The sequence below is a fragment of the Parus major genome, chromosome 24 (genome assembly GCF_001522545.3).
Source record: "Parus major isolate Abel chromosome 24, Parus_major1.1, whole genome shotgun sequence".
Taxonomy (NCBI): Eukaryota; Metazoa; Chordata; class Aves; order Passeriformes; family Paridae; genus Parus; species Parus major.
The window spans coordinates 1,062,463-1,085,313 of NC_031792.1; the positions used below are offsets into that span (position 1 = coordinate 1,062,463).

General features: G+C 60.1%; 3 protein-coding genes across 6 annotated transcripts in view; 1 reads left to right on the forward strand and 2 right to left on the reverse strand.

Annotated features, from left to right (window-relative positions):
- Positions 1–3,927: 3,927 nt before the first annotated feature.
- Positions 3,928–13,491, reverse strand: TMPRSS13 (transmembrane serine protease 13). 2 transcript variants are annotated; one of them, XM_015649985.2, is made up of 13 exons: positions 13,186–13,491; positions 8,630–8,753; positions 8,282–8,383; positions 7,544–7,666; positions 7,336–7,465; positions 7,029–7,121; positions 6,901–6,944; positions 6,489–6,648; positions 6,233–6,405; positions 5,791–5,889; positions 5,415–5,557; positions 5,179–5,331; positions 3,928–5,074 (listed from the first exon to the last, which is right to left on the reverse strand). In XM_015649985.2, the coding sequence occupies exons 1-13, from the start codon at positions 13,204–13,206 to the stop codon at positions 5,060–5,062; spliced, it is 1,380 nt and encodes a 459-aa protein (XP_015505471.1). In that variant the 5' UTR covers positions 13,207–13,491; the 3' UTR covers positions 3,928–5,059. The 2 variants fall into 2 exon arrangements, with proteins under 2 accessions (XP_015505471.1, XP_015505470.1); XM_015649984.2 differs by having other exon boundaries at positions 8,630–8,804.
- A 2,639-nt stretch (positions 13,492–16,130) lies between these two features.
- IL10RA (interleukin 10 receptor subunit alpha) lies at positions 16,131–20,321 on the forward strand. Its single transcript, XM_015649941.2, has 7 exons — positions 16,131–16,375; positions 17,076–17,196; positions 17,287–17,465; positions 17,724–17,890; positions 18,201–18,351; positions 18,510–18,634; positions 18,749–20,321. Exons 1-7 carry the CDS (start codon positions 16,312–16,314, stop codon positions 19,682–19,684), a joined length of 1,743 nt encoding a protein of 580 aa, XP_015505427.1. The 5' UTR covers positions 16,131–16,311; the 3' UTR covers positions 19,685–20,321.
- The window catches only part of SMIM35 (small integral membrane protein 35), a 6,191-nt gene continuing 1,850 nt past the window's right edge, over positions 18,511–22,851 (reverse strand). Inside the window, exons 2-5 of one of the 3 annotated variants that reach the window (XR_004500236.1) lie at positions 22,550–22,583; positions 22,281–22,381; positions 21,726–21,955; positions 18,511–18,597 (exon numbers count right to left, since the gene is read on the reverse strand). Coding sequence is in view for 2 of the 3 variants with exons in the window: in XM_033519718.1 (XP_033375609.1) it covers positions 22,282–22,381; positions 22,550–22,583 (134 nt within the window). In the remaining variant the exon portion in view is untranslated. Of the gene's footprint in view, positions 18,598–20,405; positions 21,956–22,028; positions 22,070–22,280; positions 22,382–22,549; positions 22,584–22,851 lie in introns of those variants that run through there. The other 2 variants (XM_033519718.1, XM_033519719.1) reach the window with 2 other exon arrangements.

Here is a 22,851-nt window from a genome sequence, read left to right on the forward strand (position 1 = left end):
CCCGGCCCCCGGCGGCTCCCAGATCCCCCCAGAGGAAGGCACGGGGATACTCAGGGGGATGGAGCCCCCCTGCTCCGGACGCCGCTGAGCGTGTCCAGCCTGGAGAAGAGAAGCTCCAGGGAGAGCTTAGAGCCCCTTGCAGCGCCTAAAGGGGCTCCAAGAGACCTGGAGACGGACTTTGGACAAGGGACGGATTGGAGACACAAGAGGGAATGGCTTCCACTGCCAGAGGGCAGGGTTGGATGGGATGTGGGGAAGAAATTCTTCCCTATGTGGGCGGCGAGGCTCTGCCACAGGGTGCCCAGAGAAGCTGTGGCTGCCCCATCCCTGGAAGTGTCCAAGGCCAAGTTGGATGGGGCTTGGAGCAAGCTGGGATAGTGAAAGGTGTGCCAGAGATTTGGAACGATGGCCCTGAAGATCCCTTCCAACCCAAACCATTGAGGTGTGCAGGGGAAACGCTCCCCTGGCTGTGACACGTCCCTCCCCACAGGCTGGACTCTGCCCTGAGCTGTGCTCCGGTGTGGGGGGAACGAGGAACAGACCGGGAGCTCCTCTGGGGCTGGCAGAAAACACACACAGATAAGTTGGCAAACAGAAGCCCTGCTGTCCTGCTGCTCCGGAGAGCTGGGAAAGGGACTGGCAGGCTGGCAGGCCAGGTGGGCCAGCTGACAGGGCATCAGTCACATCGCTCAGCGACTCTCAGGGTCCACCCAGGGCAGGGTGGGCAGCAGGGCCACTTCCAGCCTGGCCTGGCTCAGTTTCAGGCACAGCCAGGACCTGGTACCTGCATTGCCTGCCCTGAATCCACCAGCATTTGGCAGCTGCAGGAAACCAGACCCTTTGGGGGTTACCCAGAGCAGGTCAGGAACCAGGACATGCTTCAGCCAGCCAGGGCAAAACGCTGTGTGACAGAAGGGCTGGACAAAAAGCCCTGTGGAAAGCTCTGGAAGAGCTGTCACAGAGCTTTGTGGCAAGCCCCAGTTCGCTCCCTTCAGACAGCCAGGCGTGTTGGGAGGAGCAGGATGGGCAGATCCTTGTTCAGCTCAGGATGTCAGATGGGAGCAGGGTGCTGGGGGCACTGCCAGGCAGTAGCTGAGAGCCAGGGGCACCACTCCATCCCGGGCCAGACTGGCAAACCTCTGCCTGCCTGCCTCCTGCTGCTGCCCTGGAAAGCCATTTCTTGGAAAAACACCTCAGCAATGCTGTCACCACCAAGCTGGCTCATCCCCTGTTAACTCCAATGCATCTGAGATAGAAATCGGACAGTGATGGCACTGTTCCACAGCCATCTCCCCGCTTCCAGTAAAACATAAAAAGAAAATAAACCAGCACTGGCATTTCAAGGCAATTATTCAAAGGGTCAAGAGATACAGACCAACACTGAGGAGCTGGAAAACATCAAGAGCCTCTAATGCATAAGGATAACAGGATAAGGCTGTCAGTTACCCTGCAGGGAGGGAGGCAGGGATCAAGCCTTTATAATCAAGTTTTGGGCTCCTCTGACCTTATCTGCTGCTGGGCTGTCATTGTCCACAGCACACAGTAAAACATTCAGGTGTGACCATGCCCTGGGGGCTGCAGTGAGCACAGCAGGGCTCTGCAGAGCCCTAAGCACAGATGCCCCATGCAGCAGCAGCCAGGACACAGCTGGATGTGGCTGGATGTGCTCTGTGCTCTCCTTCCCTTGCTTCTTTATCTACAAATTCCCAAGGAGGTGCCCAAAGTGAGTAGAATCAAAAAAATCAGCAGCAAATAATTTTTTTCCCTGTGCAAACTTAGGTAGAATAGAGCCCCCAATGAGAATGTGGGAAGGGAAGAGGTAAAGCAGCTCCAGCAGGTGCTCATGGTAAACATCTGCTCCCCAGAGCTGTGCTACTGGAGAGGCTGTACCGAGCTCCAGCTTCTCTTGTGGAGAAACTGGGCCAAAAGTAATGCAGAGGCCAGGCAGGATCTGTGCTAGCAGAGGGGCTGGGCTGCTCTCCTCAGCTATCTGAGAGAGAACAGGAGCTTTGCCTGTAATGCCAAGCTTGGAAATTTCCTGTTCAGTGGCAACGCAGCCCTTGGCCCCACCAGGGAGAGCGGAGCAGTGACAAAAGCTGTGTGTAGCCATAAGGCTGTTTACCCCAATAACATCATTTTCCATCAGGTCCAAGTCATTCCCTGTGCCCTGGATCCCTGCAGGAGTGGGGATGGAGCTGAGGCTCCTGCACTGCCCCGTCAAGCACAGCTCCAGCTGAAGTCCAGCGACTCCGTGCCAAGCGATGATGTTACTGACCATGGAAAGGAACCAATCCCCAACTGGAGGAAAAGCATTTTTGCAGAGAAACATCATCACTGAAACCCTATAAACAAATCTGTTTTGACACAGCAGAACAAAGAGCTATAAAAGGAGAGATCGAGAAAACCACCGCTAATGGGCGGTAATTCACGTGGTGCCTGCCAGGCTGTATTTTTGTCATTTGTATCCCCCTGGGATGCTGGCCTACGATTTCCAGAGCACAGAGGAATTTGGGAACAGCCCAGCCAGATGTGCTCAGCACCCCTTGTCTGGGAAGATGCTCTGGAGCAGGACATTGAGCGAGCAAAGAGCTTTACAGGAGCCACAGGTGATGGCCTGGGCTGTCCCAGGAGCTCCTCGGGGCTGGGCTGGCACCCACCAGACTCTGCTGTCCCTGGAGTGGAGGCAAAGCAGTGTCCAGGACGTCTGTTTTGTCTGCACAACAGCCGTGGCCAGGCTTCACGGGAAAATAATCACTCCTAATCTGCTTAGAAAACTTCATCCCATGGGAAAACACAGCATACCTGCCTGTGGGCCTGGGGGGAGACACTGCTGGCTGGCAGGTTTAGAAGAAATAAATTAAATCTGTATTAGGGACTGAAAGCATTTCTCTGCTGGGAGAGACTTTCAGAGGAGCAATAACCCCTGAGGAGGAGAAACCTACAGCAGAGAAGAAGGTCCCACACGTGCTGAAATGTTACCATGACTGGTCCCAGGAACACAGCTCCAGCAAGATCAGCTCCTACTGGGTTCCAATTTTTGGGTTATTCCTTCTCAAGAGATCAATTTCTCCAGCAATAAACCACTGTGAGCTGCTGCTTCACTCTGACTTATCCACAGAAACCCCCGGATCGCCTCTGGATAAACCGAAGCTGGGTCTGTCATTTAATGGAATTCCCACTTTAACCAGACCAAAACAGAACAGGGAAGTCAGGGCCCCGTCTCTAACTCAAGCTGCTGCTTCTGTTTGTGGAAATCGTGTTGCACACTCGGGGCAGTCACTGCAGCACCTCAGCCTCAGTGTGTGTGGGGCAGAGCCCCCCACTCCTCCTGGAGTTCAGCAGGGTGCCGAGGCCCTTGTCACACGTTCTGAAGTGGGAACAGTCCCCTGGGCCCTGCACACTCCGTCCTTCACGGGCAGCTCCTGTGTCCGTGGGAGGTTTCTGGGCTGCAGCTCTGAAAAGGGATTTGAGGTCAGGCTGACTTGGTGCTGCCCGAAGGGCACCGACTCCCTCCCTTTGTTTCGGTTCAGCTCCGGGGCAGCCAGGCAGCGCTGCTCCAAAGGCAGGAGAAGTGCAGCACAGCCAGGAGCTCACCCGGCCCTTCCCGGCAGCGGGCAGGTGCAGCCCCAGCCCCAGGGACAGGCAGGTGCTTTCTGCACACCCAGAACCGGAGCTGACACGCTCTCCCAAAATCCCAACACAAACCACAGCTGCCCACAACCTTTTCTAGGGGAAGTGGTCAGTGCTGGGAAGCCAGGGGATGTTCCCAGCACCTGAGCAACCTAAAACATCGCTTTTCTCCCAGCCACGAGCAGTGACGGGCAGGAAGGGCCACTCCATCACAAGCCCCGCACGCCCGCTCCCCAGGGATCCTCGGCACATCGCTGCTTCCTTTCCAGCCCATCCCAAAGAGCCATTTCCACCTGGGGCACTACCAAAACATTTATTAGAAGAGTGCAGGGTGGCCAGGCTCCAAAGGACGCCCCTGCAGCTGACCACAGGGCTGGGGAGGGGAGCAGGCAGCCTCTGCTCGCCCTGGGGATCTCCTTGTGCGCCTCAGCACCCACCAGGAGACGCAGGCACTTGTTTCCTAGAGGGAAATGTGCTGGGGCGTGGGCAGGGAGCAGAGGCTGGCTGTGCCACCCCTGCTCGGGCAGGGCAGGGAGATCCTCACATTGGGAGTGATTGCTCCGAACCACCCTCCAGCGTGGCCTTTGGCTGCCGCTGGCTCCCGTCACAGCTCCCGCAGCCACCCCAGGGCACAGAGCTGCCCCATTCGGCTGCCAAACCCTCCCCGGAGCGGGCTCAGCCCAGAGCCACGGCACGGGAAAATAAACAGGAGGCATTTCTCTGGCACAGCTCGTAAAAGGCACTTCCTAAATCCTCCGCAAACACGAGAGCGGCGCCCGGCGCTCCTGGAGGGTGAAATATCCGCACCCCGGGGCTCCTGGAGGGTGAAATATCCGCACCCCGGGGCTCCTGGAGGGTGGAATATCCGCACCCCGGGGCTCCTGGAGGGTGGAATATCCGCACCCCGGGGCTCCTGGAGGGTGGAATATCCGCACCCCGGGGCTCCCCGTGGCCGCAGCGTGGCCCGGAGGTGTGACACAGCTGGCACACCCTGCACCCCAAGGTGGCAGAGACCTGGCAAAAGGAGAGAGTTCTGTCTCTCTCTCTGTGCTCTGCCGGCAGCCCCTCGGCCGCTGAGTGCGCCACGGCCCCGCCAGGAAGCACTCGCACAGCCTGTCCGGACAGGTCTATTTACAGCAGGAGAGCCACAGACACGGGGCAAGGAGGTGTCCCCCAGCCAGCACGGCCAGCCGCTGGCACGGGCTGTGTCCCCCCGGTGTCACCACCGTGTCACCCCCGGCGCCAGGCGAGGGCAGGGTCACTTTGCAGGTGCTGCTTGCAGAGTTCAGGGGCAGCCACAGGTCCCTGGCTGCACGGACAGCCCAGAGAGAGGTGGGGGATTGTCTGTGCCATCGTGCCCTGGCAGCAGCCCGGGCAGCAGGCCGTGCCAGCCGGAGAGGCACAGCCCAGGCGAGTGTCCATCCCGCTCCTAGTCGTTCTCGCTCTGCAAGGGACAGAGAGGAGCGCAGGGTGAGGTGCCAGGGGCTGGGCTGGGGGTACAGCCCCTCTCCAGGGCCACCCTGCCCAGGCACAGCCCTGCCACCTCACCTCCATTTTGCTGTAGATCCAGCTGAGGAGCTTTGTCACACGCGTGTACACTCCGGGCTTGTTCTTCTGGCCACATCCTGTCCCCCAGCTCGTCACCCCGGCCACATACCAGCGGCCATCGTCCTCGCAAACCAGGGGCCCTCCGCTGTCACCCTGGCTCGGAGGAGCAGAGCAGTGAGGAGGGGAGGCAGGGGACGCCCCTCTGCGGGTACCCAAAATCGGGCAGCGCAGCTCACCTGGCAGGCGTCCTTCCCTCCCTGCAGGTAGCCGGCGCACATCATGCGGGGGGTCAGGTAGCCCTCGTACACCTTGTCGCTGTTGCAGATCTTGTAGTCGATCAGCTTCACCTCGGCCTCCCGCAGCTTCGGGGACGTGTTATCTGCAAGGCAGGAAAAGCTGTGGGGCAGGGGGGGCCTCGTCATCCCCCAGCGCCCCCCGGCCCCTCCGCAGCGAGGGAGGAAGCGGCTGTTTCTCACAGGTCTCATTTCTGCCAAGCCTCGCGGCTGGGAGGGCGATCCCCAGAGTTATCCCTGCGGGAAAGCCCTGAAGGGCCACAGCAGGGCTGTGCTGGTGGGCAGGAGCTGCCCGCGGGGAGCCGCAGTCCTCCCTCACCTTCGTTCTCCCTGGTCTTGCCGAAGCCGGTGATGAAGCAGGACCGGCCGGTCTGGAAGCGCTGGCCGTACATGGGCAGGCAGGCGGGGCGGACCTGGGCTGGAGGAGACGGGACGGGAGCCGGGCGAGGAGCGAGGGAGGAGTCACCGGGAGAGAGATGTCACAGGGAGGAGCGTGGGGCACAGGAAAGGATCTCCTCTGTGCACACCCCAGCACGGTCTCCCCCGCCCAGTGTGGGGCTGGTGGCACAGCTGAGCCCACGGCTGCGAGTGCCAGACCCTTCCTGGCCAAGGGACAAGCAATGTGGCCACAGCAGAGTTGGATGCTCCAGCCGGCAGCAGCCCCACGCACCCCATGGTTCCCGAGCGGCCTCTCGGTCCTGTCCATCTCCCTGTCCCCCAAACGCCAGCCAGCCAAGGCCAGGTGAGCTGAGACACCTCACCTGAGAGTGTCAGTGGCCTGGAGAGCTTCATGAGGGCGATGTCGTAGTCGTCATGGTCGTCGCTGTAGTTGGAGTTGATGATGACCTGGGACACAGGGATGCCATCCATGGGCTGCTTCAGGTCCGACACCCCTCCGTACACCTTCCAGTCATCCAGGATCTTCATGCTGTTCCTGGCAGGGTGAGATGGGGCAGGAGGGAGTGAGAGCCGGGGTGTGGGGCCGGGCTGGGTGCCCGGGCTGGCGGCAGCACTCACATGAAGAAGCAGTGGGCAGCCGTGAGCACCCACTGAGCGTCGATGATGGTGCCGCCGCAGATGTGGATGGGCCCGTACTGCACGCTGACCTGCCAGGGCCATTTGTTCACAGAGGTCTCCTTCCCACCGATGATCCGGCCAGAAATCCTCTGCCCACAGGCTGGAGGGGAGAGCAGGGCTGGGGGAAAGGCTCGGGGGGAAGGGGAGCACGGAGTGGGACACACACAGCGTCCCCACCACCCGCAGGTACCACACTTATTGCAGGGAATGCAATGCTGGTACTTTTGTATCACCCAGAAAATTTGCTGGAAGATGTCCCATTTACCCAGCCCTGTGCTGAGAAGGGGAAAAAGTGCTCCCAAGCCTCTGGAAAGGGGGCCCACCCTCGGCTGTGTCCTGGCCAGCTCCTTACTTGTGCATCGCAGGGAGACGTACTTTCCCGTGAGACACTGGGAGCTGCAGGAGAGAGGAGGGAGACCCAGGCTCAGCCCCATTCCTGTGGCACCGGGGCAGGGGCGGGGCACGAGGTGACCCTGGTACCTGTTGAGGCTCTGCTGGATGGTCTCTCGCTCATCAGTCACCGTGAGGCTCTTGCCAGAGACACGCAGGGGGATGTACTCGGTCTGTGACGCACTGGGAGGGGAGAGGACAGGCAGTGAGGGTCCCCCCATCCAGGCACTGACCCCTTGTTCCCTGCATTGTGCCCAGAGCAGCGCTGGACACGCTGCCTTCCAGTGGGAAAATGCAACACTGGGGGAAACAGCACAGCAGACCCTGCACTCAGCCAGGCCAGGGGTCTGGCCGGGCCCCAGGACCCGAGCAGCACAACCCATCCTCCAGAAATTACTTCTGAAATCCCAGCTGCCGGCAGGTTTTCCTGGAAAAGGACTCGTCCCAGTCACTGCTGCACACCGGCAGCCACTGGCTCTCTGTGCTGGAGTAGACGTGGAGCAAAGACTCCTCGGATGAGAAGCGCACTGTGGGATGGAGCAGGAGGGTCAGGGGTGCTCCTGGGGCTCCCCTCATTCCCACCACCCCAGCTCCCGGTGCCTCACCACAGCCCAGCTCGTCGCTCCTCTGGGAGCAGTCGACGACGCCGTCGCAGCGCACAGCGCTGTCCCTGCAGCTCTCTGCTGGTTCCTTGTACACGATGCCCGTCTGTGACCGCCAGAACATGACTGGAAGCAGGAGAACACCACTCTGAGGCCAGGGCTGCCCGTGGGTGAAGGGCTGTGACCCACCTGGGCGGGTGTCTGGAGGTGTGCCAGGCACAGGAATGTTCCCAGTCACCGGGTGTGAGTGTGAGGTGTGTTTGAGGCAAGAGTGAGGAGCTGCTGGACAGAGGACTGGCCACTCTGACAACCCCCTGTGCTGCCCAGCTGCTGCAAACCCCTCTCCCTTCACCCACAGAAAATGCATTCATCCTGTGAGTGCTTCAAGCCCACTGGCTGCAGAGTGGCAGCTGGATGTCACCAGGATTAAAGGGATTCCATCAGAGCATGATTTGTCTTGGGGAGGGCAGCTGGGGGTGCTGCTGGGTTCCCTGCTGCCCACCAGAGCAAGCCCCAAATGCTGCCACCAGCCCAGGCAGCAGATCTCCTTTTCTCCTTTCCCCAGCTGCTGTCTCTCCAGCAGATGTCAGGAACACTCAGGGAATGGGAAGAGCCCATCCCTGTCTCTCGGCCAGGAGTTTCCCTCTGGCACTTCCCAGTGTGGGTGTCCCCAGACTCTGCTGACCCCCATCTCCTCTGAGGTCCCCTCCAGGAGCCACGCCAGGCTGGGACCCCACTCACACAGCAGGATGAGGGCGACGAGCAGCACGATGAGGACGGAGACACAGAAGATGAGCGCAAGCCGCCGCTGGCTCATGCAGGGAGATCTGAACATGGAGGATCCTGCCAGCAGGGCAGAGGCAGGGTCAGGGGGCAGCTGCCTCCTCGGGGCACCCAGACCCTGCTGCCCACCTCTGAGCTGTGGGAGAGCAGGGCCATGCACACCCCAGCCTGCCCTGTGGTCACTGTCCTGTCCCTTGCCCCCACACCCCTCGCACCCCCGTGGCTGTCTGTGACATCCCTGCCTCCCTCCATCCCTCCCTCCCCATGCTGAGAGGGACCAGGGATTACCCTGGGCCCTGTCCTTACGTGAGCTCTCACAGGCTGAGCAGGGGCTCGGGGCCGGGCTGGACTCGGGGCTGTAGGGTTTGAAGCTGATGCCCAGGACGTTCTCTCGAGGCTGCGGAGGTCGGGCACCGAAGATGCTGCTGACCTTGGAGACATGGAGGAGGCTGGGGGCGACACTGCTGGGCGAGGCAGTGCTCTGTGGGCAGAGGGGACTGTCACCAGCAGTGACTGCTGCCCACCAGAGTCCCCCAGCTGCCACCCTGCCAGCTGTGAAGGTGAAAGCACCACACAGACGGAGCTGAGCCCCCCTGGCATCACAACGAGCCTGTTCCCCACAGAACCACGGAGAGTCACCACCCCAGTGCCTCTCTCTGTACCAGATCCTGAGCCATATCCCACCCAGGATGGCAAAAAAACCTCATTGTCACTGGGTTTTCCCCTCCAGGTGCCTGAACTTCCCAAAGCCATCACTGTGAGCCAAGCAATCAGCCGGGTATTTGGCATCGTGACAGTCACGCTGTGGCCCAGTTCCACGGGGCCAGTGCCCCAATTTATGCATCTATCCTTAATTAGCCATTTGAAAAATACAGTGCAATTTCCAGCTGTCATTTAGTAATACTTAATAATCGGTGTTTTCCAAGCCCTGAAACGTCCTGCACCCTGGAATGCTGCTCTGCAGTTGTGTCACTCCTCATCCATGAATTCACAAAAGAATATGTATCTGTTTCCTTTCCTCAAAATACGCTCTTCTAAATGCTCCTTTGGTGACAGAAGCCAAAGCCTCTCATTTTCCTCCAGAGAGGAACAATTCCCAAAATAAATGCTGCTTCCTCTACTTTTTGTAGGATGGATGGGGCTTGGAGCAACCTGGTCCAGCGGAAGGTGTCCCTGCCCATGGAAGGGGGCTGGAACTGGGTGAGCTTTCAGTCCCTTTCCATCCAAATCATTCTGGGATTCTGTCACAGCACTTCTGCAGGGGAGCCCCGGGGAGCCACCACCCTGCAGGGACCACTTACCACCCAGAGATGGGCTCTGACACATCCCCCTGCGAGCCTGTCTCTGATTTTTGGCCCCACGCTGCCGGAGATCGCCTTTCCCCATGGCCAGAAACCATCCCTTTCCCCGCCCAAGCCAGCGAGGAGCGCTCGGGCTGGAGCGCAGCTCTGGAAGAGGGGGACACGCACAGGAGCTGCAGCTGGCGTTTCTCTCCCCTCGTTTCTCTCCCCTGGTGTTTCCTGCCGGGAAGCAGGAGCCCTAATGAGCAGGTGGCTGAGGCTGCTGCTTTGGGAAGGCGGCTGTGCCCTGCTGGCGGTGACTTCCTGCCCATTACGGGTGACTCACGGTCCCGGCGTGGCCACGCGTCCCGCACACGGCCCGAGCCCCGCACCGGGGCCACACCTGCCCTGCCCGGGCTGCGCCTGCCGAGCTCATCCCGGCACAGACACAGCCCCCCAGGCTCCGGGAGCCTTCCTGGCCAGCCTTCCCGGCCAGCAGCGGCACAAACCTCCTCCCACCCCGCGGGAGTGCCACGGGCACCGCTAATGTCCCCCGGCCATGGGGAGCCTCCTCCCGGCTCGTCTGGAGCTCCCCGGGCTCCTGGGCACGGGGAGGAGCGGAGAGAGGCACTTTGTGTTCCGCTGCATGGCCCCGCTGTCACCCCTTCTCTGCCGGACAGCCCGAACGTGCTCCAGCTTTCCCTACACCCGAATTTCCCAGCCTTGCCTTCTCCCAGAGGTGCTGGGGAGCCCGGGAGGGCGCCTCAGTTTTCTCCTCGGGGCTGGGAAGGCTGGAGGGTGCCCTGCAGTGCCCTCCCCTAATGAGCTGAGCGGTGCCAACACTGATGGGATTTCAGTTCTCACATCGTGGGGCACCCCTGGGTACCCTCAGTGCTCGCTGTTGGTGACAGCCAGAGCTGTGGCAGGTCCTGAGCAGAGCAGTGGGGATGCCAGGAACCCTTCCTGGGCAAAGAGCTTCCCCTGCTTATGTAGAAATGAAGGTTTTGTAAATACCCTTTTCCCCTGGCATTTGTGTGCTGTCTCCACACATCTGATGTGTCACATCTCACCCTGCAGCAGCTGTAACCCTTTGCTTATCAGACCAGCAGAACTGCAATCCTGCACAGGAGAAACCTCTGCATCACACACAGGAACCACAGCCAGCTTCCCCAGGGAGCCAGCAATGCTGGGTGCAGCAGCACTCCCACCTCCAGTGTGCAAATATATCAAATTAACACCAAAACGTGCCATAGGTCAGACTGCTCCTCAGCAGGAAGCACATGCCCTTTCTTACACGCAGGTGAACTTTCAGCTAATTTCCTTAAAAGTCTAAGTAATCCTGGGGGCCTGGCAGAGGAGGTAGCATCTTGCCCTGGGCAAGCAGTGTAGGGCCACTGCAGCAGAGAAAAGAGTGGTGGTTTTGCAGAGATGTTTCTGTTGAGAGGAGTGCATGACCCCGGTGAGCGAGCGATGGCTCCTGCCCACAAAACCTTTACTCATCCTTTGCTGGCTTTTGAGTAAAAGTCAGAGTCAGAGCTGAGCCCGGATCACACGTGCTGCTGCGGTTTGAGCCCTTTCCCCGATGGCCTCTCTGCAAATGCTCCACCAGCCACGAGAGAGATGCGTGCCAGAGGCAGCTGTGGGGAGAGTGGCACAGCCAGACCCTGTCTGGGGCACCCATGGCTTCCACAGGACACCCAGGAGGGACACTGGGGACACTCAGGGACTCCTGGCCAGCTCTACTCACCTTGCAGGCAGTGGACACTGCCTGTCTGCAACACGAGCCCTTTGCTTAACCTGTCAGGAGTGCAAGCAGCACCTCACTCCCTGTCCCTGCTCCGAGGCTCGGAGCAGAGCTGGGCCAGGCACCCAAACCAAGGACAGCAGCACCGAGATGCCCATCCCCTTTGCACCGTGAGCTGGCACATGCACTGACCTGCAGCTCCACACCCTGGTGTGGAGGGGAGGCCCCCAAACCCACAGCAGCAGAGGGAAATCACCGGGGGAAAGGTAACCCAGGCTGGGCTGGAGGCTCAGCTTGCAGGGAAACCAGCCAGCAGTCACCCGCAGTTTCGGAGTGGGAGGGAAAGCGGAAGCCAGGGAACACCTGGGTGTTGCAACCAGACCCAGGGCCCAGCCAGCTCTTGGGGGAGCGGAAGGACACAGGAACTCCCAAAAATCCAGAGCATCAGGAGAGACAGCAAGGCAGCCTGGATTAAATTGGCTGGAAGGAGCTGCCTCAGATCCTTCTCCCCAGCTGAGCTCGGCACGGCTCCAGCTGCTCACAGCCCTGTGTCCAGCCTGGGAACTCCTTCACCTGCTTGTGAAGTGCTGATTGTCCGTGCGGGGCAGCTCAGCCAGCACACAACAGAGACATTGTCCTCGCCAGGGACAAAGATGTCCCCAGCCTGTGAGAGCCCCTAGTCCCTCTGGGTGACAATGTCCTGCTCAAGTGCCACTGCTGAGTGGGGCCTACCTGGGAGGGGACAGAGCCCAGCACCAGAGCAGGGACAGGACACTGCCAAGACCCTGATACCCACAGCAAAGTGAAATCCCAAAGCCAGCCAGCGTCACTGCAAGTGCAGGTGCCCATCTGTTGATGGAGCCAGCCCGATGTGGCCAGGGACAGGTCATCCTGTGCCACTGTGAGCAGCCTTTGGCCACAGACCCAAAATGTTCCAGGGCTGTGTAACCACTGCTCACCTCACTCCACAGAGGGGCAAACAGAGGCCTGGAAAGACAAAGAGACTCTGCTGCCATTGCAGAGCCCAGGGTGGCTCCTGGCACTCCTGATGGCCCGTTTAACCCAAGTGACAATGCCAAGGTGGCCCGGTGGGGTTGTCCAGTATTGGCGAATTGCCTCTGCATGTGGCCATCCCAGTGCCTGCCCCACTATCACCAAGATGCAGTGATGCTACCCTGCTTTGGGGCTGCCCAGAGCTGAGACCACTCTGCATCTCCTCAGAGCCAGCTGACACCCAACAGGAGCCCACAGCTCTGCCTCCCCCGGAGCCCCATCCACGCCGGCACCGCCGCCTTCGTTCCGGATGTCGCTGGCACGGCCGGCGCTGCTCGGCTCGGTAATTACTCGCTGCCTCGCCCGGTGCCCGGCTGGGATGGATGTTTTCCTCATGACAGGATGCTCAGCAAAGCCCCACATCCAGGGCTGAGCAGGTCCCAGTCAGCCCAGCCCAAAAAGGGCGCAGGAAAACTGCCCGGAGAGCAGGCGAGGGGAGCAGCGGGGCCGTGCCCACCAGTGCAGTGCCGCTGGAAAGCGCCGGAAGGCTCGGGAATGTGCCAAGCAGCACCAGATCCCTCTGCCAGCACCAGCTGGTCCCCTCGGTTCGCAGCTCCGGCGTGGCAAAGCACCCGAGAGCCTCGACACCTCTGCCAGCACCGGGCAGCAGCAGGGATGCTGCTGGCTGCCCTCCCTCCAGGGAGGTGCCGGGGGCAGCAGCTCCTCAGGCAGCTCCCCCGGCTCCTGCTCCCTCCGGCTGCGGCGAAGGAACACCCGGGGAGCCGAGGGAGAGCCCGGTCCCTCCACCAAAGCCCGAGGGGTCCGTCGGAGCCGCCCGCACTTACCGGGGAGGTTTTGCCGTCCATGGGCCGGGGTCGGGGCTGGGCTGGGCTCAGAGCTGCGGCACGGCCATGCCAGCAGCGCGGTGCCGAGCAGGGGCCGGGCCAGGAGGTGTTTGGCGAGAGGGTTCGTACGTCAGTGCCAGCGCCAGGAGCAAACCTGTCGGACCTGCCGCCCGGCTCCGGCGCCGCCGGTTTCCCAACTGCTCCAGGCGCAGCCTGCAAAACACCTGCCCTGTGCCGGCCCAGGGATGCGGGGCAGGGCCAGCCGAGCGCCGAGAATCTGCACGGTGAGACCTGGCCCCAGGGAACAGCAGCATCCCGGGGTTCCCCGCTGCCCTCCTGCCCACACAAACCCCCCTTCCTCCCCTCTGTGCCCCCCACCCACTCACCCACAGCTCTCCTGCCCAGACAAGCACACAGGAGGGGATGGACAGACATGCCCAGCCCCAGGAGAACCTCTCTGGTGTGACCTAGAAGTCAAGAGTTCTCTGTTCCAAAGGAAATGAAATGGCATTTTCCTCTAGTTTCTTTAGAGGCCTTTTAATTCCTTTGCTAATGGAATGATGCTTCTTCCAGGAGCCTCCTGCCTCCCCTGCAGGCAAAACCTGGGGGACGCTGTGCTTAACCAAGAACTCGGGTAGAAACAGGTGAAAATACCTGGATTAAAGGAGAAGGGCCTAGCTTCATTCTGTGCTTTCTGATAGCCAGAGCCATGACCCTCAGTGCCACACATTTCTCCTGGCATTATTCATAGTGTAAGTCCCTTATTCATCCAGCTCCCCACCCACACCTGCTCATCAGAAGGGCAGGAGACAAGTAGGGACATCCAAGCTTGGAGGAGCCCTGCTGCAAAGCTCCTTCCTTTTGAGGCTGGAAAGCCTGGGCTGGATCCCTCTGAGCCCTCCTGCTCTCAGGATCCCAGCTCACAGAGGGGCTCTGAGCCAGCCCTCGCTCCACAACACACTCCTCGGTAGTTGTCACAGGCAGGAATGTTTTTTGGGGTTTTTTTGATTGCTTTCTGTGCCTCTGCAGTCTCTGCAGGGGTGGCCAAGCCCTGAGCTGCACCCCTGAGCCAGGCATGCCCTCCTCAGCTGCTGCATCTTCTTCAGAAAGGGATTCTCAGGAAACATCTCCAGGAATTGTTCATGGCTACACCTACAGAGAGCAGGTTCCAGAGAACAGGGTGTGTGGCTTGAACCCAGCAGCCTGATGGTAAATGTCAGCATGAACACAGCTCCCGGGTGAAATCCTCACCTTTCCTGCTGGTAACACTGCTGTGAGCCCTCCCTGCACCCTCCTGCCCTCCCAGCCATTAAACAGGAGCTAAAACACACAGCCAGAGCCGGCTCCACCAGCCCAGGAGAGCTGCTCTGACCTCCAGGCACGAGGGAATTGGGATGAGGATCACTCTGCTCCGCTCTGTCCTGCGGCAGGGCTGTGCAGAGCCAGCCCTCGGGCCCCATCCCTGCCCTGCTCAGTGCAGCATCACCTGTCTGACCCTGCTGTCACCCTGGGAAGGCTTCCTGGGGGACAGCAGGGAGGGAAATGCACAGACCCAGGTGCTCCTGGGCTGGGTTTGCCTGTGCTGTGTTCACAGGGAGGGATTTCAGGGTCAGACACATCATCCCCAGCGCACACTGTCCCCTCACCAGCCTCTCATGTGGCACCTGGCAGTGCCCTCCCTGCAGAGCTCAGCTTCCAGCCCGAGTCCCACTCGCCATCCAAACATTCTGCAGAACTCTCGTTCCTCCTCAGCCTCTTTCATTTTCCTCTAAATTGCCAACCACTTCTCCCAAGGCTCTGAACCGCCTCACCCACAGGGCCAGCCCCTTTCCACAGAAAGCTTTTCCGCAGAACTTCCACTTCCCTGTGTTTTGGTCCCGTTGCTTTTAATTGTCATTGCCTTACACAAAACACAATCTGTGGCTTTTTGTGGGACTGGCTGTGCTTCATCTCAGGACTCCTCAGCTCTGATGTGACTCAGGGGCCAAGAGCAGAGTGGCAGGACATCAGCTGCTCTGCCCTGGATGGGAATAAACCCAGGGCAGGGATGGGATCTGCTGCTGGTACTCCAGCCAGGCTGCAAGTTTGTGGAAGCTCTTGCCCTTTGTCAGAAAGGATAAAACAGGAGAAATCTCCCACTTCAGGCCTTTAAGATGGTTCTTCAAAGAGGAGCCTGCAGCTTTGTGCCCACCTATATGCTCTCTGAGTCTGTCCAGAGCACTTTTGGTTTGTCTTCTTTTTATCTGCGTCCTTTCCACTAATTCCCCAGTGGGAAATTCCTTTTTTTGTGGAAAATCACTCTTCATCACATGAGGGCCCCAGGAAAGCCCTCAAGCAGGCTCTGAGGCAAAGCAGAGCACTCACACACAGTGTGCTGGGTGATGAATCAGGTGCCAGCATCACCAGACAGGCAGGACATCACTGCGGGGCCAGACCCCACAGCCATGGGGTCACAGACACACCTGGGGGGATACCAGAGCCCTGGGGACAGTGGCAGCCCCTGTGTGATGCTGGATTTCCAATGTCACCGCTGTGTGAGGGTGTTTGCAGGACACAGGACATCCCAGAGCTTGTCACTCAGCCCCAGAAATGGAGAAAGGGGCACTGCAGGCTGAGGCAGGAGGCTGAGCCCAAAGGAAGGGAAAGCCAGAGCCCCCCTGGGACTCCAGGGCTGGTTAGAACGTGGCTGGATTCAGCTGCTGGCAGGACAGGACACGGGGCTGTGCTCAGGAAAACCCCTGGGACAGGTCACTCTCGGTGCTAACCCTCACCTGTGCCGTGTTTTTAACATCTCCTTTCACAGCAAAGCAGCAAAGGCAGAAACATCACTCTTGTACTCGTAATTGTCTTTCTCAGCACGGCCCCGCTTTGCTCAGAAAAGCCCCCAGAATTCTTCCTTGTAAACTCTGTCGGAAAAGCCCAGCCCAGGCTGAGGCTTTGGCTGGGGGTGAGTGGGTGGACAGCGAAGAGAAGTGGAAGTGGCTGCTCAGTGACTTTCGTGGTGCAGCTCGAACGCCTCCGAGACGTCACTGAGCCAGCCCCTGGGGGAAAACCGAGCGCTCGGCTCCTGCCGGGGCACAGCCCGGCCCGCGCTCGCCCTGCTGCCACGGAGGATGCTGAGGGGCCATGGTCCCCTGTGCCACCGCCCTGGCGCTGTGCCTGGCACTGCTCCTGCCCTGCCCGACACACGGTGAGTCTCTCGGGCCGCTTTTCACCTCCCTGCTGGCTGGGGCTGAGCCCCGCGGCTCCGGGTGGGTTCCTTGGGATGGGGTGAGATTGGAGCCGCAGCCTGGACACCTTTGCTGGTGTCTCTGGGGCAGGGTATGGCCGGGGCTTCCTGCTCGGTGCTCGCCTTTCGCTGCTGGTTGGGAGCCCAAAGGCTCCAGCCCCGCTTGTCCCCAGTGGTGTGAGCACAAGGGGACACCGGGGACACAGCGCTGGGCTGGCTGCTTGCCGGCAGGCAGCAGCTGCCCGGGAAGCCTGCAAGGGAAAGGTGGCAGATGTTATCAGCGGGGCTTTTCTGCCAGGTGACAACACCGAGATCAGGCAGGAGGTGTGAAAAAGTCTGGTTTCACCCAGGCAGCAGATGAGCAAAACAGGAAAGCTGAGTCCAAACAGAGGCAGGGGATGAGGGATGCAAATACGGCTCCCTTTTGGGGCAGGAAAGCACCGAGCAGCCCCAGCTGAGCTGTCCCCAAAGAAAGAGGAAGGAAAACAGGAGGCTGAGCAAATCCTGGAAGTTGGAAAGAGAAATCTGGGCACAGGCTTGCACGCTTCGGGTGGTCAGCGCTGTTACATCACCCATCACGGGCGATGCTGTGGCCTGAGGCTGCTGTGGGGCTGAAGAGCCAGGGCTGTGCTCCCACCTGAGATCCCCGTGTGCCCCACAGGTGAGGAGCTGGAGAAGCCCCGGGCCGTGCACTTTGCTGCGGAGGTGGCGTGGCACCTGCTGAGGTGGGAGCCGGGGCACAGCTGCCCCAGCAATGCCAGCTACGACGTGGAGTACAAAGTGTGAGTAACAGCGAGGGGCAACGCGAGGGCTCTGCCCTGCCCGGGGTCTGATTCCAGCTCTCTGCTCACCCCTGGTGCTTCTCCCCACAGCTATGGCTCAGTTGTCCCCTGGACAGCCATCCCAGAGTGTGGGAAGAGCTCGGAGCACTCCTGTGACCTCACCTACTACACCCTGGGCCAGGAGCAGCGCTACTTCGCGCGGGTCAGGGCCGTGTCCGGGAACCTCACGTCCCCCTGGGAGAGGAGCAGCGCCTTCTCCCCACAGGAAGGTGGGTTGAGCTGTGCCTCCACCCTGTGCTGGAGTTGCTGGGGATGTTCAGGATGCCAAACTGCCTGCAAAGAGCTGTGGGATGAGTGAGAGCAGGGATATTTCCCTCCACACCTTCTTGGAGAGCAGGTGGGCTGTGCGGGACGATGGGACAACCTGAGGATGGTGGGACAGTGACAGCTCAGTCTGGTGCTGCACAGGCTGAGAGCTGTGAACAGAAAACAGCCCTGACCTGCTGTTGTGACCGATTTGATTCCAGCTGGCCTGCGCCTGGCGAGCCAGAGCCTCTCCGTGGTGGGAAACTCCATCCAGGTGCGGCTGCAGCTGCTCCTGCACCGTGGGAACATCACTGTGGAGTACACAGACTTCCAGAAGAAAATGACCCAGTACCAGGTGTACGTCAGGAGGACACGGGACAACCACACGGTGAGAGGAGCTGCTGTTCCCGTGTTGTCCCCATCTGTCCCACACGGTGCTGCTCAAAAACCAGATTGTTCAGGCATGGTCTTCTGTAGGAGTAAATGCTGACCTTTCTCACAGCCACAGCAGCACAGAGGGGTTTCTTTGTGTGTTTTATGGAGGAGGTTTCCAGCTCTTGTGGGGATTTTGGATCTAGCTGCTGTCATCATTATCGTATCACACCCTGGGGACTTTCCCCCAGGGACAGCAGAGGAGGAGGATGGAGGGAAGCAGGAGCTGGGGGCTCTCAGGTGCCAGCCTGTGTTGTTTGTTGCAGTTCACAGTGGTGAAGAGCAGCCCAGAGTTCACCCTGGGGGAGCTGCTGTGGCTCACAGAGTACTGCCTGAGCGTGGAGCCCGGCATGGCCAACAGGCCCGTCCCCACCACGCGCACCGACGAGCAGTGCGTCACCACCGGCCACAGGGACAGTAAGTGGGACCCAGGCAAGGGGGGAATCATGGCATGCCGACCCTCCCCAGCCTCCTGGCCCTGGGGGTGTGGGGATCCACGCCAGGGCAGCCTCTCGGTGCTGTGTGCACTGAGGAGTCCCCTCTCCCCCCTCACCTGGTCACGTCCTCTCTTGCAGGGAGCGCAGAGCTTCTCCCGGGCATCCTCAGCTCCTCCTTCCTCACCCTGTTTTTGCTGGGCCTCCTGGGGGCTCTGCTGGCGTGTACCTATGTAAGGAAACCCGTGAGGACACCGTCAGTCCTGGTAAGGGACCCTTTGGGGGCAGAGCGAGGGTGCAGGCGTGGGGAGCACTGGGAGAGGCAGGCAGGGATGGCAGGCATGAAGCACAGCTCACTCCCCTCTTTCTCTCCCTCCCAGAAGTCCTTCATGAAGCAGAGCTCGCTCTGGGTGGAGCAGGAGCCCCCATCCTCGGGCAGCCTGGATGCAGACCCCACACAGCAGCTCTTCCTGTGCCAGAAGGAGCCCCGGGTGGACAGCAGCCCCGACAGCAGCACCAGCACAGCCCAGCTGCCCCTGGAGCAGGGCTGGAAGCTCCCAGCATGGCCCAAGGACCAGCTGGGGCCCACGGGGAGCAGAGACAGCAGCGGCACCAGCACCGACAGCGGCATCTGCCTGCACATCCCCTCCTCCTCCTCCTCCTCCTCCTCCTCCTCCTCCTCATCCCTGAGCTGCTCCGCAGGCCCCGAGCCCCAGGGCTACAGGCAGCAGCTGCCCAAGGCTGAGGACAGCGGGGTGGGCTTGGGGAGCCCCTGCCCTGCTCCTGGCTGCTCCTCTGGCAGCGGGAATGCCAGCCCAGGGGAGCCCGGGCTCTGCCAGGAAGATGTGGAGTTCCGGGGGTACCTGCAGCAGTCCAAGGGCAGCGGGGAGCCAGAGCAGGCCCCGGGTAAGGGAGTGCCCCTCCCGGGCTGTGCAGGGTCCGTGCAGGGCCCGGGCAGCACCGACACCGTGCTGGACATGGAGTGCTCCGAGCTGGCTGTGTCCAAAGGGTACCTGAAGCAGCCCTCGCCCGAGCATCCCCTCACACAGGACCTCGCTCCATGGGGAGCCCCTGCCTGGGATTTCTCCAGCCAGGTGGGGCCCCAAGCCCCCACTCTGCTGAACTGGGCAGCTCCAGGTGATCCACTGACCTCCAAGACTAGTCCTGATCTGAAAACTCCCTTCAACCTGAACATCTTCAACAACACTGCCTTCCTGGGGACAGCCGCTGTGTCCAGCCTCAGCTCCAGCTGGATCACACTGCCCATCACGCCCCTGAGCTGGCTCAGCAGGGACAGCAAGGACAGCTGCCTGTGACCCGTCCCCTGGGGACCACAGCCCTGCGCTCTGACCCAACTACCTCGTCTGCCACTGGATAAGCTACTTCTGACCCCTGAATGTTCACAGTGCCAGGCCCAGCACGGCCCAGGAGCACCAGCTCAGCCACTGGTGGGGCTGCTTTGGCCCCAGTGCTGCTGTGGGCACCCCCAGTGATCCCTCCAGCCAGTCCAGCTAACGGGAGACAGGGATACACACCGGGCACCTCTGCCTTGTCTGCCCAGCATGGGCTCAGGGCCATCCTCAGGGCCTGGGGCAATCCTGTGCTTTCACTTCCCCCTTTCCTGGCCCAGCTGGGCTCCTCCTGCTGATGCCCACACTTGTGATGCCCTCCCAACCTTTCACAACACAGAGGCCGAAAGCAGACGTCAGCCTGACATCAGCACCCTGCAGCACAGGGCTGCTGCCCTGCCTGACCCCACAGGGATGGGCCAAGAGACTTTCCTGACCCTGCAGAGACCCTTCAGCATCCAGCCCCTGTGGGACAGCCCCAGCACAGGATATGGGATGCACCTACGAGCCCAGCATGAGCAGGGCACTCCTACCCACACTATGGTCTGTCTACAGACATTATTTATTGCATTTCATTTGTAAATACAGAAAAAACGTGCTGTTATTTATTTGGTCCATTTGTTCATCCTCTCCTAAGGCCAAGCTGAGCTTTCTGTTTCCGGATTTGGACATTCCCCATCAGCAAGAGGCAATTTGCCTCACGTGGTGAAGAGCATTTCCATGTCACAGCTGGGAAAAGGGAGAACCAAGCCAGCTCTCCAAGAGCTCCTCACACACCTGAGTTCCTGGGTGGTTTTCCCTGGGGGATTTGTGGGAACAATCACCAGAGGAGCAGCAGGGAAAAGGGGCTGGGCCCATCACAGTGATTCCACAGGGATGCACATCCCATGGGACATCCCCAGGGAAGGACAGGAGCAGAACAAGTCAGACCCAGGGGAGGAGGAAAGACAACAGTCAGGGCTCTGCTCAGCAACGTGGCATTCTGTCATGGGCTGGGCTCGATCACCTCAGAGATCTTTTCCAAACAAACTGATTCTGTGATGCTGTGAACAGTTGTCATCAGAATGGAAACAGGATGAGACCGAACAGCTCAGCCTGGGTCACCTGGGTCACAGGGAAGTTTTTCCAAAAGGCACCCCATTTCTGGGAACCTTCATGGTGGGAAGTAAAACTGCTTGCAAAAGCCCTCCTTGGGGAATGTGGTTTTCAGGTGAAGGGTTTTTGGTTTTATTTTCAGTTTTTCCAGTGCAGGCAGGAGGAGGGGGCTGATCCTTGCTGTTTCCTTCTTTTCCATGTCCCGTGGCACTGCTCACATTTGAGATCCATCCCTGCATCCCACAGGGATGTGGAGGGCACTGGGAGCCTCCTCCTGCCCCTCCACTGGCCCCAGCTCTTCTGCCTCTGTGTATTTCGGGGGTTAGAGCTTTTTGCTTTCTTTTTTATTTTTTTCAACTTCCTCTGGAAAACGGAGTCGTCAAAAACACGGCTTTTTTTTGTTGTTCTTTGAAAGGCCGCTGACGTCAGGCCCCATGGCTGGATCCTGCGTCATGCAGGGCTCTGCTGGATCCTGCTCACCACAGAGGGCTCCCAGGCCCCAGGAGGGGGCATTTCCCCCTCTCCAGGAGCAGTCAGAGATCTCCTTTCAGCCAGGAGAAAGCCACAGACCACAGGGTTTATCTTTGATAGCCGAGAGCACAGATGGTCCCTCTGACTCGCTGGAAATCCCACTCTATCCTCACTGGTTTCCCTCCAACCACGTGGCTCTCTTGAGTTTCTCTTTGTTCTTCTTCTGACAGAAACTGGCGAAGAGATGGTCCCAAGGCCCCCTGTGCCTCGCCAGCCCCCTCTGGCCAAGCAGGGTCCCTCTCCCTGGCCAAGCAGGGTCCCTCTCCCTGGCCACAGGCCCCCCTGTGCACCCCTGGCTGCAGAGAGCCAGTGACAACTGCAGATGGAGGAGATGCCCAGGGAATTTATGGAGTTTCCCTCTCTGGAGACACTCCAAACCCACCTGGCTGTGTTCCTGCGTCACCTGCTCCAGGTGACCTTGGGTAGGGTTGGCCCAGATGGTCTGCAGAGGTCACAGCGATTCTGTCATTCTGTGAAGCTTTTTTAGCAACAGAAACTGCACCGTTGCCATTTCATTTGAAATTCAACCAATTCAGGAGATGTTTCTTGCAGAAGTGAAAATACAGGAATCCTCCCCAGCTGGTTTTGGTTGCTTTTTCTGTTGGTGCCAGGCTGTGAGTGAGAGAGGCAGAGAGAGGAAGCGCTGCAAGAGCTTCTCCCCATCCCTCTGTCCCTGGCCACACGTCCCATCCCAGGGACAGCAGGGAAGGAAACACAAACCAAAGCCTGTGCGGGGAGAAACCAAAACCAGAGCTCAGGGAAAGCCTCTGAAGCCCCAGAGCCACAGGCAGGACTTTTTCTGGAAAAACCCTGGGACTGTCCTGAGGAAAGCCGTGATGCCCAGGGGCTACAGGCAGCACAGAGGCTTTGGGACACAGCACGGGGGGGCAGAGGGGGACAAGGGGATGTCCTGGCTGCTCACCAGCCCAGCTCTCACCTCATGGCCCCTGGTTGTGGAAGGGCTCATAGCCCGAGGTTCCCAGTGAGCCACTGATGCTGAATGGTGGCACCAGCTCCAGTGCCACTGACCCCAGCCCGCTGCAGGGAAAGCAGAGAGGTCACCAAGCTGCCAGTCCCCCTCCAACCCCTGCCAGCCCCCTGCCAACAGCAGAACTGGGGGATTTGGGACTGGGGAGCAGGGGGTGACACCTTGGCACTGCACAAAGGGAGCCCTCCTGCCCCTGGTCCCCCCAGGGCATCACTCACCGTGAGTGGTAGAGGTTGAAGACAAAGTCGGGCCCTGGGGTGGCAGGAGGAAGAGGAGAGAGAGGTGTCAGAGCCATGTGTTGCCATGAACCCACCTTTGCTTTGCCGTCAGTCTGCGTGGCAGGGTGGGGACAGGCAGGACAGGCAGCAGGACATCACCAGGACATCACTGTGCATCCCCCTCCTCACCTCAGGGGGTTCCCAGCTTGACCAAGAGCCCCTCAACCCCATCTCCCACGTTCCCCACACCCCAGTCCCTGCAGTCCCGTGCTCTGAGCCCCTGTCCCCCTGTCCCCCTGTCC